Here is a 16,884-nt window from a genome sequence, read left to right on the forward strand (position 1 = left end):
TTCGCGCTCCTCATCGCACACCTCATCTTCATCCTGGGCATCAATCAGGCCGATAACCCGGTAACACACACCCTCCAGTGTGTGTTTGAGAGTGTGTGTGTGTGTGTGTGTGTGTGTGTGTGTTTGAGAGTGAGTGAGTGAGTGTGTGTGGCAATAGCCAAGAGTGTGTGAGTGTGTGTGAGCGTGTGTGTGTGTGTGTGTGTGTGTGTGTGTGTGTGTGTGTGTTTGAGAGTGAGTGTGTGAGTGTGTGTGTTTGTGTGTGTGTTTGTTTGAGTGAGTGAGTGAGTGTTTGAGTGAGTGAGTGAGTGTTTGAGTGAGTGCGTGTTTGAGTGAGTGTTTGAGTGAGTGTTTGAGTGAGTATTTGAGTGAGTGTTTGAGTGAGTGTTTGAGTGAGTATTTGAGTGAGTGAGTATTTGAGTGAGTGAGTGAGTGAGTGAGTGAGTGAGTATTTGAGTGAGTGAGTATTTGAGTGAGTGAGTGAGTATTTGAGTGAGTAAGTATTTGAGTGAGTGAGTATTTGAGTGAGTATTTGAGTGAGTATTTGAGTGAGTATTTGAGTGAGTATTTGAGTGAGTATTTGAGTGGGTATGTGAGTGAGTATTTGAGTGAGTATTTGAGTGGGTATGTGAGTGAGTGAGTATTTGAGTGAGTGAGTGAGTGGGTATGTGAGAGTATTTGAGTGAGTGAGTGAGTATTTGACTGAGTGAGTGAGTATTTGAGTGAGTGTTTCAGTGAGTATTTGAGTCAGTGAGTGAGTGAGTAAGTATTTGAGTGAGTGAGTATTTGAGTGAGTATTTGAGTGAGTGAATGAGTATTTGAGTGAGTGAGTGTTTGAGTGAGTATTTGAGTGAGTGAGTGAGTGAGTATTTGAGTGAGTGAGTATTTGAGTGAGTATTTGAGTGAGTGAGTGAGTATTTGAGTGAGAGTGAGTATTTGAGTGAGTATTTGAGTGGGTATGTGAGTGAGTGAGTATTTGAATGAGTGAGTGAGTGAGTGAGTGAGTGAGTGAGTATTTGAGTGAGTGAGTATTTGAGTGAGTGAGTATTTGAGTGAGTGTTTGAGTGAGTATTTGAGTGAGTGTTTGAGTGAGTATTTGAGTGAGTGAGTATTTGAGTGAGTGAGTATTTGAGTGAGTGAGTGAGTGAGTGAGTATTTGAGTGATTGAGTGAGTATTTGAGTGAATATTTGAGTGAGTGAGTATTTGAGTGAGTGAGTGAGTATTTGAGCGAGAATGAGAGTGAGTATTTGAGTGAGTGAGTGAATGTGTGTGTGTGTGTGTGTGTGTACCCGTGCGTAACACTGCTCGTCTCCCTCAGTTCCTCTGTACAGTGATGGCCATCCTGCTGCACTTCTCCTGGATGTGTGTGTTCTCCTGGCTGTTCCTGGAGGCCCTGCACGTGCACCGCATGAGGAACGAGCTGCGCGACATCAACTTCGGCCCCATGCGCTTCTACTACCTGATCGGCTGGGGCGTCCCGGCCTTCATCACGGGGCTCGCGGTCGGGCTCGACCCAGAGGGGTACGGCAACCCTGACTTCTGCTGGCTCTCGCTCTACGACACACTCATCTGGAGCTTTGCGGGACCCGTCGCCTTCGTCGTGTCCGTGAGTGTTTGAAATAAATATCCGCTAAATGCGGGTAAAAATCCACTGTGGCGGGAAACACTGTCAAATCACGAGCCAATTAGGCGTATTACTTATTATGTTTACTCACTTTGCTGGAGAGTTCTTGTAAAAGCCAAATCTGTGCAGATTTAGCACAAATACTGATCATCATGATAATAATAATAATAAACAAATACATAACTTATAATAAATAAACTCCAATACAACACTTATTAATAGACAAATGGCAACAGCAGTGTGTGTGAAAGTGTGTGTGCTTCTCCCTCAGATGAACGTGTTCCTGTACATCATGGCGTCGAGAGCGCTGTGTTCGCTCGGACAGAAGAGCTGCGAGAAGAGATCCGCGCCGGCGTGAGTCTCCTTCACACTCAATCCTGAAGTGTGTGTGTAGGTTTAGGGGTCGGTTTAGTGTGTGTGTGTGATGGGTAGGGTTAGGGGTCGGGTTAGTGAGTGTGTGTGTGTGTGTGTGTGTGTGTGTGTGTAGGTTTAGGGGTCGGTTTAGTGTGTGTGTGTGTGATGGGTAGGGTTAGGGGTCGGGTTAGTGTGTGTGTGTGTGTGTGTGTGTGTGTGTGTGTGTGAGTGTGTGTGTGATGGGTAGGTTTAGGGGTCGGGTTAGTGTGTGTGTGTGTGTGTGTGTGTGTGTGTGTGTGTGTGATGGGTCAGGTTAGTGTAAGAGGACAGAATATTCAGTTTGTCCAGTATAAAAAGCATTACGCCTATGGAATGTCCTCACAAGTATAGCAAAACAAACCTGTGTGTGTGTGTGTGTGTGTGTGTGCGCGTGTGTGTGTGTGCAGGGCGGGTCTGCGGACGGCGTGTGCCGTGTTGTTCCTGGTGACGGTGACGTGTCTTCTGGCCCTGCTGTCGGTCAACAGTGACATGATTCTGTTCCACTATCTGTTCGCAGGATTCAGCTGTGTTCAGGTACAGTGATGTCATCAGACCTCGATCTGCTTAGTAACGCCCTAGCAACACCCTACCCTTCTGTTCTGATGCAGTCACACGTGTGTGTGTGTTTTCAGGGCCCGTTTATTTTCTTCTTCCGCGTGGTGTTTAATAAAGAAGCCAGAGACGCCATGCGCTACTGCTGCGGGAAGAAACGACCCGATCACATGATCAAAACCAAACCATCCGTGAGTCACCTGACCATAACACTGCAGAACACACACTACTGAAACCTCTTTATGCTGAAAATACAAAACAATCATATATTAAAATAAATAATATAATAGTATATAAATAGCACTGCTATATTTAGCTTCAAATGCTAAAAGAGTTTTTATATTTTGAGTCCTATATCATGCCTATTATTATTGTAGTTATTGTTTGTGTTTCTGTCTGTCAGGCGTTCGTGTGTAACAGTAATTATGCGGACGGGCGTCTGTATCACCTGCCCTTCGCCGAGTCCAGTGTGTCTCTGAACGGAACCCAGAGCAGCAAAACTCATCAGAACTACATGCCCTTCAGCCTCCGGTACACACACACACTCTCTCACACACACACTCACTCACTCTCACACACACTCACTCACTCTCACACACACACACACTCTCACACACACTCACACATATAAAACTATATATGTTAACTATAACGATAATATATTAGCGATCACACTAACGCACAGAATCATTCTGTTTATTATAAGTTTTGTCGTCTGTGCTTTTGATTCTCAAGCTCTTTAAAGCAATGTTGCTTCTCGAATACATTTATATTAACTGATCATATTTTTAGATATTTGAACAGGAAAGCAAGAAACAAAAGACTCATTAAAAACTCTTGTTTTGTTTCAGTGGAGACGATGTGAACAGCAGCCGCCTGAGTCTGAGTGAACACAACACACTGTTCCAGGACAAACAGCCGATGGCCGGTAAACACACACACACACACACACACACACACACACACGTGTACTTCTCACAGTCCGCTCACTGTGTGTGTGTGTGTGTGTAGATCATGACTCCGACTCTGACAGCGATCTCTCGGAGCTGGAGGACGATCAGAGCGGCTCGTACGCGTCCACACACTCATCCGACAGCGAGGAAGACGAGGGCGAGTTCCTGCAGGAGGAATGCTGGGAAAATCTGGCCACCAGCGGCTCCATCAAACCTCATGGTACGACCGACACGGTTCACGCCATTCGTGACTTCTGTTAGCGTGTCTGTGTATGAAAAGCTGGACGATAATTTAGTTAGATTTTGCGACTAAATAAAAACTCACAGTTGAGATTTGCTATATAATATATTGCTTTTCGCGAGTGTACCGTATAGTCTGACGTAGCTTCTGTCCGTCAGATGTGTGGGAGGTGGAGACAGGAGCGGTGGAGGCGGAGACTGTTCCCAAACCAGAGGATGCTGGGACGGAAAACCTGCTTCTGCTGCTGCCCAGTCTACCGAACACCAGCGCGCCGCCGCACAAAGGTCTGAACGAGCCTAACACTCTTTAGTCCCGATCCAGTGACGATTGCGCATAGTAACGTGTGACCGTGACTCGCAGGAATCCTGAAGAAGAAGCAGCTGTCGCCCATCGCCGAGAGGAACGCCATCAACCGCATACACAACCACCTGTCGGGAGACTCCGCCTCCTCGCGCGAGGGTCGAGGGGGCGGGGCCAGGCGGGATCATCCGAGCGGACCAATGAAAACACTCGACAACGACTCGTCTGAATCCGAGTGAGTGATAGCTTTACAGTTTGCGACGATGTAAACAATATAAATCTAGCAGTTGAGATTTGCTATATAGTATATATTGCTTTACGTGAGTTTTATGGAAGTTTAAATTTACTGTAAATCAAATGTACCAAACCTGGTATTATTTGATATAAAATATATATTTAAAAAAAGATTTTTTACTCTTAAATTAATATAGAATCAAAGCCATATGTCTAACCAAGTTGTGTTCCAAATTTGAAGTTGATTTTACAAAAATTGAAGTTCCTATGAGATTTAGTTTAGGCGCTGTACCAGAACTATCCACCGGGGTTCATCGACATCGCATTGAATTTAGTTTTGATGCATTCTCCTGTAACATTTCTGTCCAAATATTACTTCTATCACAAAAATATGAAACCTTGTGACTCAGACCTTTCTGCCGATTTGTGTTTTGTCAAGATTAGAAAAGGTTTTGATTATAAAGTAGTTAAAATAACTTCTGTAATATGAACTCCGCCCACAAGGGGAGGAGACCGCTAAAGTACCGTTTCCACGGTAACACAACGTCCAATTTCAAAACGGTTTACACGGGATGAATTTTGATACCTAATTTATGATGATTATTAAAATATGTGATATGAAAAAAAGCCAATAAAAAAAGAGCGGCAAGCGTCCCGCTAGCGGCACAGTTGAGATTAGCTATTTAGCATATAGCGCTTGTATGCGAATAAAGTTGAATATACTGTATATCGAACTTTATATAAAAAGCTGGACGATAATATAGTTAAACTTTGCGACTAAATTTAAAAAAATCACGCAGTTGAGATTTTCTATATTATGGAAAAAAACGTTTGGATATCAAAAGAACAATTCGTTCCCGCGACTTGCTAATACGTCAGCACGTTTTACGATGGAACGAATTAGTTAAACATGGCCACGATTTACTAAAATGAGAGAATTAATTATATATTTGTCATACTATATAGTTACATTTCGAATTTGAACGTTCTTTTTTCTGCTGACATCATCAACCCTCTCATTGGTCACCTGACATCATACACACTTTGCCCATCCATGCGTGACCGTGATGTGTTTCTCTGCAGATGCTAATGAGCGACGAGGGAACGAAGAGGCGAGGAACAATCTTCCTGTGTCTGTCCCAGTTTGATTTGTCCTGCGTTTCACGCGACAGCCGATCTGATTCTCCGTGCCAAACGCCGAAGAGAGTCGGACGCTTTTACAGTTTTGTTTACAGACTTGAAGTGAAGCACTTTTTTATTTTTTTTCGTCCTCTCGCCGCATCGGAACAACACTGACTTTTTGTAAATGAGTGAAAATATCAGGGAATTTCCTACATCGCGCTAAAGGACTGAGCGAAGAGTGAAGGATGATGGGAACTCCAGCCTTGAACTGAAGCCTTCTCCACCAGCAGAGCCTTGCCTTCGTCCCACTGGAGGAGAAACACACTTTTGATACTCGCTCTTTTTGTACATTTTGGGGACACTTTTATACAAACTTTTAAAAAGACTCACGTTTAAAACCTTTTGAATGAAAACCTTTGTATTTTATAGATTAGCAATGGTCTGAAATGTGAATTTAAACATTTGTCGCAGTGTTGTACAGATCTCTAACACGTCACACACGTCACACACGCTGTAGATTCGTCTTACCCTTCCGTATGGAAGCTCGTTTCCGCCACGGAATAAAAAAAATTGAAAAATGTAATTCTGAATTTTTATCACAATTTCAAGTTTATATTTCGCAATTCTTAATAAAAAATCATAATTGTGAATTTTGTATCATAATTTTGACTTTTTCTCACAACTGTGAGTTTATATCTCACAATTATGACACAAAAAATGTAAAAGGTAATTGCAACTTTATATTTCGCAATTCATATTTTTTTTCTCATAATTACGAGTTTATATTTCGCAATTGAGAGTTAGAAACTCACAGTTATAAACTATTATAAATGTAATTTGTAATAAATATAATTATAAATATAACTCATAAGTTACATTTTTATCACAATTTCAAGTTTATATTTCGCAATTCTTAATAAAAAATCGTAATTGTGAATTTTGTATCATATTTTTGACTTTTTCTCACAACTGTGAGTTTATATCACAATTATGACACAAAAAATGTTAAAGGTAATTGCAACTTTATATTTCGCAATTCATTTTTTTTTCTCAATTACGAGTTTATATCTCACAAATCATACTCAATTTTAAAAGTAATTGCGCCTTATCTTTTGATAAAATTTTGTTTTTTTCGAGTTTATATCTTACATTTACATTTTTCTCACAATTGCGAGTTTATATTTTGTCATTATGACTAAAAGATAAAAAAGGTCATTTCAACTATATTTCGCAATTCTGACTTTTTTTCTCATAATCACGAGTTTATATTTCACAATTGAGAGTTAGAAACTCATAATTATAAACTATTATAAATATAATTTATAATAAATATAATTATAAATATAACTCATAAGTTTATACAAGTTTACTTTTTGTGAATTTTGTGAAGTTTATATTTCGCAATTCTTAATTAAATATCGTAATTGTGACTTTTTTTCGAGTATATATTACATTTACTTTTTTCTCACAGTTGCGAGTTTATATCTTGCAATTATGACACAAAAAATGTAAAAGGTAATTGCAACTTTATATTTCGCAATTCATATTTTTTTTCTCATAATTACGAGTTTATATTTCGCAATTGAGAGTTAGAAACTCACAGTTATAAACTATTATAAATGTAATTTGTAATAAATATAATTATAAATATAACTCATAAGTTACATTTTTATCACAATTTCAAGTTTATATTTCGCAATTCTTAATAAAAAATCGTAATTGTGAATTTTGTATCATATTTTTGACTTTTTCTCACAACTGTGAGTTTATATCACAATTATGACACAAAAAATGTTAAAGGTAATTGCAACTTTATATTTCGCAATTCATTTTTTTTTCTCAATTACGAGTTTATATCTCACAAATCATACTCAATTTTAAAAGTAATTGCGCCTTATCTTTTGATAAAATTTTGTTTTTTTCGAGTTTATATCTTACATTTACATTTTTCTCACAATTGCGAGTTTATATTTTGTCATTATGACTAAAAGATAAAAAAGGTCATTTCAACTATATTTCGCAATTCTGACTTTTTTTCTCATAATCACGAGTTTATATTTCACAATTGAGAGTTAGAAACTCATAATTATAAACTATTATAAATATAATTTATAATAAATATAATTATAAATATAACTCATAAGTTTATACAAGTTTACTTTTTGTGAATTTTGTGAAGTTTATATTTCGCAATTCTTAATTAAATATCGTAATTGTGACTTTTTTTCGAGTATATATTACATTTACTTTTTTCTCACAGTTGCGAGTTTATATCTTGCAATTATGACAAAAAAATAAAAAGGTTATTGTAACTTTATATCTCGCAATTCTTACCTTTTCTCGTACAGTTGCAAGTTTATATCTCACTATTCAGACTTTTTTCTCACATCTCAAAAAAAGAAAAAGTCAGAATTGTGAGATAAAAAGTCGCAATTGCCTCAATTTTTTTAATTCCGTGGTAGAATTTCCGCTTTGACTGTCAAGTCAAGTCAAGTCATCTTCATTTATATAGCGCTTTTAACAATGTAGATTGTTTCAACAAGACTGTGTAAAAAGTCAAACGCCACTGCCACTGTTGTGTGCTGCTCAATCTGCTGAAAAACTCCAGACGGGTCATTTTTGGACTTTTGATAACCAACGCGTCAGAATCTTGCTGTACAGACATGTTTTATACTCATATGCTTGTGCTTTATTACTGTATTTGTTTCAGTCTCATCACTGGAACCAGTTTTAGCTGGAAACACGGCTGGAAACTTTGTAAAACACTGACTTGAAGTAAAACTGTTTTTAATATTTAACGCCTCATTTGTTTTCTCAAGCTGTCACTCAAACGTTAGTCAAACTCCTAAATATTAACTAGCACTTTTGAGTTTGCATGTCCAGAAACGCTTGCATTCTCTTCAGCATATCTAGTTTTAGTGTTACTGTAATGTGTAATTATTTATTTAATTAATTTAATTTTCATAAAATTACAATACTAAAATTAATTTTATTACTTTTTTTGTACATCACAGTCATTATTACAGTATATTATTTTGTTTATTTTTGGCATTTTTCATAATGATTATTTTATAGCCATTGAATTGCTAAAAACAGTGGTAATGTGACCAATTTTTATTTCTTGTGGTGAAATTTAAAAAAATATATATACATTATATTTACATTTTCATTGGTGTAGGATTTAATTGTCACTCTGAAATTTCTAGTAAATATCACAAATAATTACAAAGTGATGGCAAGAAACACACTGAATTAAACATTAAATCTTTAAATAGTATTTTCTTGTAAAATGTACTACAGTTATGGAAGCCCATTTCTAGAAAAAATATCATGCTTTGTTAAATCTTAATAATGACATAAGTCATAATTATGACAAGTTGTAATTATGACATACTAAGTAATAATGGATCTTTTTAAATTCGGACAGTCACAATTCTGACAAAGTTAATTTAAACTTTTTATCTTATGATTATGACAGAAGTTTTCAACATTTTAATGTCATAATTTTGACTTTTCATCACATAATTATGACTTTTTTTTTCTTATGTGGCAGAAATGGGCTTCCATACCAATAATGTTTACAACATTCAAAAAATATTTTCATTACAGTGAAGCTTTTCCTAAATCATTTTGTCATTAAAAAAAGTCTTAACAGTTTAAAATGTTGCACTCCCCAACAAATTCACTCCAGAAAAGTCGAGCTATTCAAAAGAATAATAAACTATTTTGAAATGCAAATAACACTGATCTTTCAGCGAAAATGGACTTTAAAAATATAAAGGCACATAAAATATAATTACATCATTCTTTAATGCATTCAAAGGATGACATGTGCAATAATTAAATCAATTGAGTAAAAACACATTTCAATATCACAAGGTAACTAGAGGTTATGCTCCAGCTTGGATCCAGCCTCTTATGAAGACTTCAGATGACCCAACATTGCATTGCTGGCCCAGTTGGTGGCGCTATATCTCAGCTGCCTTTGAGGGTACGTTAAAAGTCGGACTGTTGCCTTATACCCAGTGTGCATGACTGTCACCATGCCAAATTCCAGACAGTTTTACTGTAAAATTATGAAGTTATGGACCCATGTATTTGACAAATGTGACAAAGTTACAAGAGAAATTGCATTGTTGGCCCATTTGGTGGCGCTATATCTCAGGCATGTTAATGGGAGTGTTAAATGTTGCACTGATGCCTTATACCCAGTTTGATTGACTGTCACCCTGCACAATATCAGACATATTTACTGTAGCATCATGAAGTTATGGACCCATGAAGTTGACATGTGACAAAGTTACAAGAGAAATTGCATAGTTGGCCCAGTTGGTGGTGCTATATCTCAGCTGCCTTTAAGGGTACGTTAAAGGTTTCACTGGTGTCTCATACCCAGTGTGCTTGACTGGCACCCTTCTGATTTGCAGACATATTTACAGTAGCATTATGAAGTTATGGACCCATGAATTTGACAGAGCTGACAATTCAGTCAGAATAGCCATTGCATTGCTGGAACGGACCAGCGAATAAGCAGCTGGATTCAGCCTCCTACATCTGTGTTTGTACTGTTGTTATTTACATGAAAGTTAAAACAACACAAGTTACTGTCAAATAGTTTTGGAAAAGTCTCATCTCTCGCCTCAGACGGACTTATTATGGGAAATATTTTCAGAACAAATCATATAAACTGGGGGTGGGAGTGGCGCAATGGATAAGACACATGCCTTTGGTGTGAGAGACCCGGGTTCGAATCCACTGTGAGACACCAATGTGTCCCTGAGCAAGACACTTAGGCTAACCCCTAGTTGCTCCAGAGGCGTGCGACCTCTGACATATAGCAATTGTAAGTCGCTTTGGATAAAAGCGTCAGCTAAATGAATAAATGTAAATGTAAATATAAACTAGCCAATAATTCACACAGATTTCAAATATGAGCCTATACTGATGTTTTGATTGTGTTTTAACATTTAACACACATTTCAGACTGTATAACGATCACTTTAACACACACACACAGTAAATCAATCCAGTGCAGCAGTGAATTGGTCAAATCATTTTATTAAAAAACGTCATCTAAGGAATAATGTAAACCATTTTAAACACATCTAAAAATGACTGCTTCAGTTCATCTGTAACGCAAACTCGACTACATGTAAAATCTCTCCGGATCTAGAGGATCTACGATGAATATGACACGCGTGATCATGTTTGTTCATAGGCATAGAAACAACATTCGTCTGTTTTTCTGACACTCGTCTCGCTCAGGGAAACGTGTCAGTTCGAGTCCTCGAGGTTGCCGCTCTTTTGGTCAGAATCGTTGCACAGGCGGTCCATGATGCTTTGCAGGCTGGGCTGAACGATCCCCAGCAAAGGCCTCTGGGAAGGGTCTCCGTTCCAACAGGCCTCCATCAGCTGCCAGCACTCCTCATCGAACGAGGCCAAGCGCTCCGGCCGCGAGCCTGAAACAGCCGAACAATATCTCACAATTCCAACTTGAAGAATTAAAACGTAATTGAGGAAAAAAAAGTCAAAATTATGATACATAATTTCGCAATTACAAATTTTTTAATTCAGAATTGTTAAATATAAACTTGTAATTGTCCGAATTTCTCACAATTTTAACGTATCTTTTTTCTCAATTACGTTTTAATTATTTTATTACAAATTTTTCATTAAGAATTAAGAAATACAAACTTGCAGTTGTGAGAAAAAAAGAAAAAAGTTAAAATTGTGAGAAAAATTTGCACAATTACAAGTTTATATTTCGCAATTATTAATTAAAAATTGTAATAGCGAATTTTGTATTATAATTTGAACTTTTATCTTTTTTTCTCAATTAGGTTTAAAATCTTTGTTACAAATTTTTAATTAAGAATTGCGAAATACAAACGTGCAGTTGTGAGAAAAAAAGAAAAAAGTTAAAATTGTGAGACAAATTCGCACAATTACAAGTTTATATTTCGCAATTCTTAAGTCAAAATTATGATGCAAATTCGCTATTACGATTTTTAATTATCCTTTTTTCTCAATTATGTTTTAAATCTTTGTTACAAATTTTAAATTAAGAATTGCGAAATACAAACTTGCAGTTGTGAGAAAAAAAGAAAGTTAAAATTGTGAGAAAAATTTGCACAATTGCAAGTTTATATTTCGCAATTCTTAATTAAAAATCGTAATAGCGAATTTTGTATCATAATTTAGACTTCTTTTTTTTATCAATTACGTTTTAATTCTTTATTAAACAAATTTTTTTTTTAAATGCGAAATACAAACTTGCAATTGTGAGAAAAAAAGAAAAAAAGCTTATATTTTGCAATTCTTAAAAATCGTAATTGCGAATTTTGTATCATTTTAGATTTTCTCACAACTGTGAGTTTATATCTCACAAATCTGACTAAATGTAAAAAGTATTTGCGACTTTTGATAAAAAAAAAATAAAAAAAATTCTCCTTACATTTTTCTCTCACAATTACGAGTTTACATCTTGCAATTCTGACTAAAAAAAGGGGCCGGGCAAACGCTCCGGCCGGGAGCCTGAAACGCAGAGAGACTCGTGAGCCAATCAGCATGTGCCGATATTTACCCAGAGTTCACAGCTGAAGGAGAAACAGCACTCTGACCTTTCTTGACGTTGGTCCACAGCTGGTCTTTACTGGAGCATTTCTCGAAGGCTTCTGGGAGTTTGACGGAGCCGGTGCACAGATACCAGAAGAGAATCCCGAAGGCGTACACGTCCACGGAGTTATCGTACTTTCCTGCCGGAAACAAACAGGAACTATTTATATTTATTGAATAGTTGATATTTTGAGAGTCATTTTCCTTGTCCGATATTAAAAGTTACCATAAAAATGTATAATTTTTATTATATAAAATGTAAATTTTTGAATAATAAATTTTTTTAATATATTTTTTTTTATAATCTTTTATAGCCTACATTGTAAATCACTTAGTACAATCAAAATGTGTTATTTTTAAAATTTCAAATCAAATTTCAAATCATTTAAAAAAAAAATATGTACATGGTCTGATATTAAAAATGACCATAAATAATAGCTTTTTTCTTTTTTTATGTTTTCTTTTTTATGGTCCGATATTTTAAAAACTAAATTTATGGTCTAATATCAAAGTCATACATTATTTTGTCAAAATAAATTAAAAACAAAACACTGAAGTCAGTCATTTTAAATGTTAAAATTAAATGTAAGCATCAAAAAATGTATATATAAGCATTGTCAGATCTGCTACAGACTTGACTGTATAATATTTGACTGTGTTATTAAATGATTCATGTTTTTTTAAATATTAAAGGATGTAAGTGAGTGTCAGAGGACAGTAAAGCTCATCTAAATGTATAAAACAGATGAAAAGAGCATTAACTATTTAATATACAACATAAATGAATGTCAATTAATGAAAAAAACTTTAAAACCAGTCGATTACTGATAAGATATCAATATATTGTGCATCTGTACTTAAAATATTATTTATTAATGTAAATAAATTGATTTTGAAATAGTGAATTAGTTTCTTTAGTTTCCTCAATATTTTTACTGTATGAATAATTTTTACCCTTTGATTCATCAAAAACACATCACATAGTAACAGTTCTTGAACATGATAACCGATTCAGTGCATGTTTGAGTCATTTGAGTCGATTCAGTGCACGTTTGAGTCATTTGAGTCGATTCAGTGCATGTTTGAGTCATTTGAGTCGATTCAGTGCACGTTTGAGTCATTTGAGTCGATTCAGTGCACGTTTGAGTCATTTGAGTCGATTCAGTGCATGTTTGAGTCATTTGAATCGATTCAGTGAGCCGTTTGACTGAATCAGTCCAAGATTCAAACCGATGGGGCTTTTGTGTTTCATTCAGTCTGATTTGCCAGTTTGACAGATTCAAACTTTATACTTAAAAATAAACTTGTTTATTAATAAAAAAATTGTTTCATGCACAACTGATCATTCATTTTTAAACATGGCAATTTATTTAAAATTCGAATAGTCGAACATTGATGCCTGTAATTATTTTTATATGTTTAACTAATAATCTGTTTAACTAAACATACTAATGATGTTTAGTCATTTGAGTTGATTCAGTGAGGAAATGAGTTGTCTGACTGATTCAGTCTGATAATAAACATATGACTCTTGGGTTGATTCGCTGACTGATTCAGTCTGATAATAAACAGATGACTCTTGGGTTGATTCGCTGACTGATTCAGTCTGATAATAAACAGATGACTCTTGGGTTGATTCGCTGACTGATTCAGTCTGATATTAAACATATGACTCTTGGGTTGATTCGCTGACTGATTCAGTCTGAAATTAAACAGATGACTCTTGGGTTGATTCGCTGACTGATTCAGTCTGATAATAAACATATGACTCTTGGGTTAATTCGCTGACTGATTCAGTCTGATCATAACAGATGACTCTTGGGTTTGATTCGCTGACTGATTCAGTCTGATATTAAACACATGACTCTTGGGTTGATTCGCTGACTGATTCAGTCTGATATTAAACATGACTCTTGGGTTGATTCGCTGACTGATTCAGTCTGATTATAACAAATGACTCTTGGGTTTGATTCGCTGACTGATTCAGCCTGATAATAAACATATGACTCTTGGGTTGATTCGCTGACTGATTCAGTCTGAAATTAAACAGATGACTCTTGGGTTGATTCGCTGACTGATTCAGTCTGATTTTAAACAGATGACTCTTGGATTGATTCACTGACTGATTCACTCTGAAGAATCACACAGAGATCAGGTGTTTTCGGACCTGTGAAGAGTTCTGGTGCCATGTGGATGGGCGTCCCGACGATGCTTCCGGACATCATGGCCTCAGGTTTACAGAAGCCCAGGTCCGTGATCTTAGCCCGGTTCTGTTTGTCCAGCTGCACAGAAGAACAATCCCAGCGTTATGAAGCTTGTCTCAGAGAACCGGACCGAAACAGACGCGGATCAGACACGGATCAGATACGGTTCCTCACCAGAACGTTCTTCAGCTTGATGTCCCGGTGCAAAAGACCCTGACCGTGCAGGAACCGGATCCCCTCCACCACGTCCAGAGCGATCTGGAGACGCTCCTTCAAAACCAGACCCGCCTGAGAGAGACAGACACGTCAGAACCACAGTCAGAACCACAGACAGTCAGAACCACAGACAAACAGAACCACAGACAGACAGAACCACAGACAGACAGACAAACAGAACAACAGACTGTAACACAGACAGACAGACAGAATCACAGACAGACAGACAGAACCACAGACAGTCAGAACCACAGACAGAACCACAGACAGACAGAACCACAGAAAGACAGTAACACAGACAGACAGACAAACAGAACAACAGACAGACTGTAACACAGACAGACAGAATCACAGACAGACAGACAGACAGAACGACAGACAGAACCACAGACAGACAGAACCACAGACAGACAGAACAACAGACAGACAGAACCACAGACAGTCAGAACCACAGACAGTCAGAACCACAGACAGAACCACAGAAAGACAGTCACAGAACCACAGACAGAACCACAGAAAGACAGTAACACAGACAGAAACACAGACAGACAGTACCACAGACAGACAGAACCACAGACAGACAGAACAGACAGACAGAACCACAGACAGTCAGAACCACAGACAGTCAGAACCACAGACAGACAGAACCACAGACAGACAGAACCACAGAAAGACAGTAACACAGACAGACAGACAGACCCACAGACAGACAGACAAACAGAACAACAGACAGACAGTACCACAGACAGACAGAACCACAGACAGACAGAACCACAGACAGACAGACAGACAGTACCACAGACAGATAGAACCACAGACAGACAGAACCACAGACAGACAGACAGACAGAACCACAGACAGACAGACAGACAGACAGTACCACAGACAGACAGAATCACAGACAGACCGACAGACAGACAGACAGACAGACCCACAGACAAACAGAACAGACAGACTGTAACACAGACAGACAGACAGAATCACAGACAGACAGAACCACAGACAGACAGAACCACAGACAGACAGACAGACCGACAGACAGAATCACAGACAGACAGAACCACAGACAGACAGACCGACCGACAGACAGAATCACAGACAGACAGAACCACAGACAGACAGACAGAATCACAGACAGACAGAACCACAGACAGACAGACAGACAGACAGACAGAATCACAGACAGACAGAACCACAGACAGACAGAACCACAGACAGACAGAACCACAGACAGAATCACAGACAGACAGAATCACAGTCAGACAGAATCACAGACAGACAGAACCACAGACAGACAGATGTGTGCCGGTACCTTCAGGCCCGTGTAGAGATCTCTGTGCAATCGCTCCATGATTAGCAGAACGGCGATACTGGAGCCGCCGCTGTACGAGTGATCGATAACCGACCCATGAAGATTCACCAACCGCTCGTGTTTCGGCAGAGACCTGACAGACATGAGAAATGTAATGATTCATTCAACAATAATACCAAACTCAACGACTGTTTTAGAATCAAAAATCGATTCCAGAAAACTTGCGGTCAGGAATCGGATACTTGTTTTTAAATTAAAATTTCGATTCCTATTTTTGATTCAGCGTGTGTGTGTGTGTGTCTCCGAGCAGCAGTGTGTGTGTGTCTCCAGTGCAGCAGTGTGTGTGTGTGTGTGTGTGTGTGTCTGTGTGTGTCAGTAGTGCTGTTACCGTGTGTAGTGGAACTCCAGCGCGAGGTCGTTCCAGTGCTTGTCGTCAGGAGGAACCACAGACTTCAGCGCACACGGGTGACGCCCGGCCCAGTTGTCACACAGATACACCACACCGTACTGACCTCGGCCCAGCTCACGGCCCAGCTTGGGCTTTCCTGAGGAGACAGTGGAGTCAGACGGAGATCACACACACACACAAACACACACACACACACACACACACTCATCGTGTCTCACCGTGCAGCAGAATGTCTCGCAGCGATCGGCTCTCCAGCGACAGTCGTGCGAGTCGCGGCGCGTGATCCTTCCTGACCCGCAGCCAGAGGTCTTCAGTGCGCTCCAGACGACCCGTGTGACCCTCCTCCAGCTGCACACACACATCAGGAGTCACACACACAGAGTCTCTCACACACACACACACACATAAGTACTCGCTCACTCACTCTTAAATACTCACCGACTCGCTCACTCACCGACTCACTCACTCACCGACTCACTCACTCACCGACTCCACTGACTCACCCACCCACACACCCACTCACCCACCCACCGACTCACTCACTCACTCACTCACCAACTCACCCAATCACCGACCGACTCGCTCACTCACCCACCCACCGACTCGCTCACTCACTCACCCACCGACTCACTCAATCACCGACCGACTCACTCACTCACCGACCCACCCACTCACCCACCGACTCACCCACCGACTCACCCACCGACTCAC

General features: G+C 38.6%; 2 protein-coding genes across 2 annotated transcripts in view; one reads left to right on the top strand and one right to left on the bottom strand.

The window, feature by feature from the left end:
* The window catches only part of celsr2 (cadherin, EGF LAG seven-pass G-type receptor 2), a 41,808-nt gene extending 34,983 nt beyond the window's left edge, over positions 1-6,825 (top strand). The window contains exons 5-15 of the mRNA XM_082137559.1: positions 6-60; positions 1,317-1,604; positions 1,894-1,976; positions 2,423-2,549; positions 2,648-2,758; positions 2,971-3,098; positions 3,419-3,495; positions 3,579-3,740; positions 3,920-4,045; positions 4,122-4,296; positions 5,379-6,825. Of these exons, the coding sequence (XP_081993685.1) occupies positions 6-60; positions 1,317-1,604; positions 1,894-1,976; positions 2,423-2,549; positions 2,648-2,758; positions 2,971-3,098; positions 3,419-3,495; positions 3,579-3,740; positions 3,920-4,045; positions 4,122-4,296; positions 5,379-5,385 (1,339 nt within the window). The 3' untranslated portion in view covers positions 5,386-6,825. The remainder of the gene's footprint in view (positions 1-5; positions 61-1,316; positions 1,605-1,893; positions 1,977-2,422; positions 2,550-2,647; positions 2,759-2,970; positions 3,099-3,418; positions 3,496-3,578; positions 3,741-3,919; positions 4,046-4,121; positions 4,297-5,378) is intronic.
* A 3,630-nt stretch (positions 6,826-10,455) lies between these two features.
* Positions 10,456-16,884, bottom strand: part of dstyk (dual serine/threonine and tyrosine protein kinase) — a 36,382-nt gene continuing 29,953 nt past the window's right edge. Inside the window, exons 8-14 of the mRNA XM_082138705.1 lie at positions 16,392-16,521; positions 16,153-16,309; positions 15,765-15,897; positions 14,411-14,524; positions 14,200-14,314; positions 12,038-12,172; positions 10,456-10,876 (exon numbers count right to left, since the gene is read on the bottom strand). Coding sequence (XP_081994831.1) covers positions 10,692-10,876; positions 12,038-12,172; positions 14,200-14,314; positions 14,411-14,524; positions 15,765-15,897; positions 16,153-16,309; positions 16,392-16,521 — 969 coding nt within the window. The 3' untranslated portion in view covers positions 10,456-10,691. The remainder of the gene's footprint in view (positions 10,877-12,037; positions 12,173-14,199; positions 14,315-14,410; positions 14,525-15,764; positions 15,898-16,152; positions 16,310-16,391; positions 16,522-16,884) is intronic.

Source organism: Leuciscus leuciscus, assembly GCF_965113295.1.
Source record: "Leuciscus leuciscus genome assembly, chromosome: 15".
Taxonomy (NCBI): Eukaryota; Metazoa; Chordata; class Actinopteri; order Cypriniformes; family Leuciscidae; genus Leuciscus; species Leuciscus leuciscus.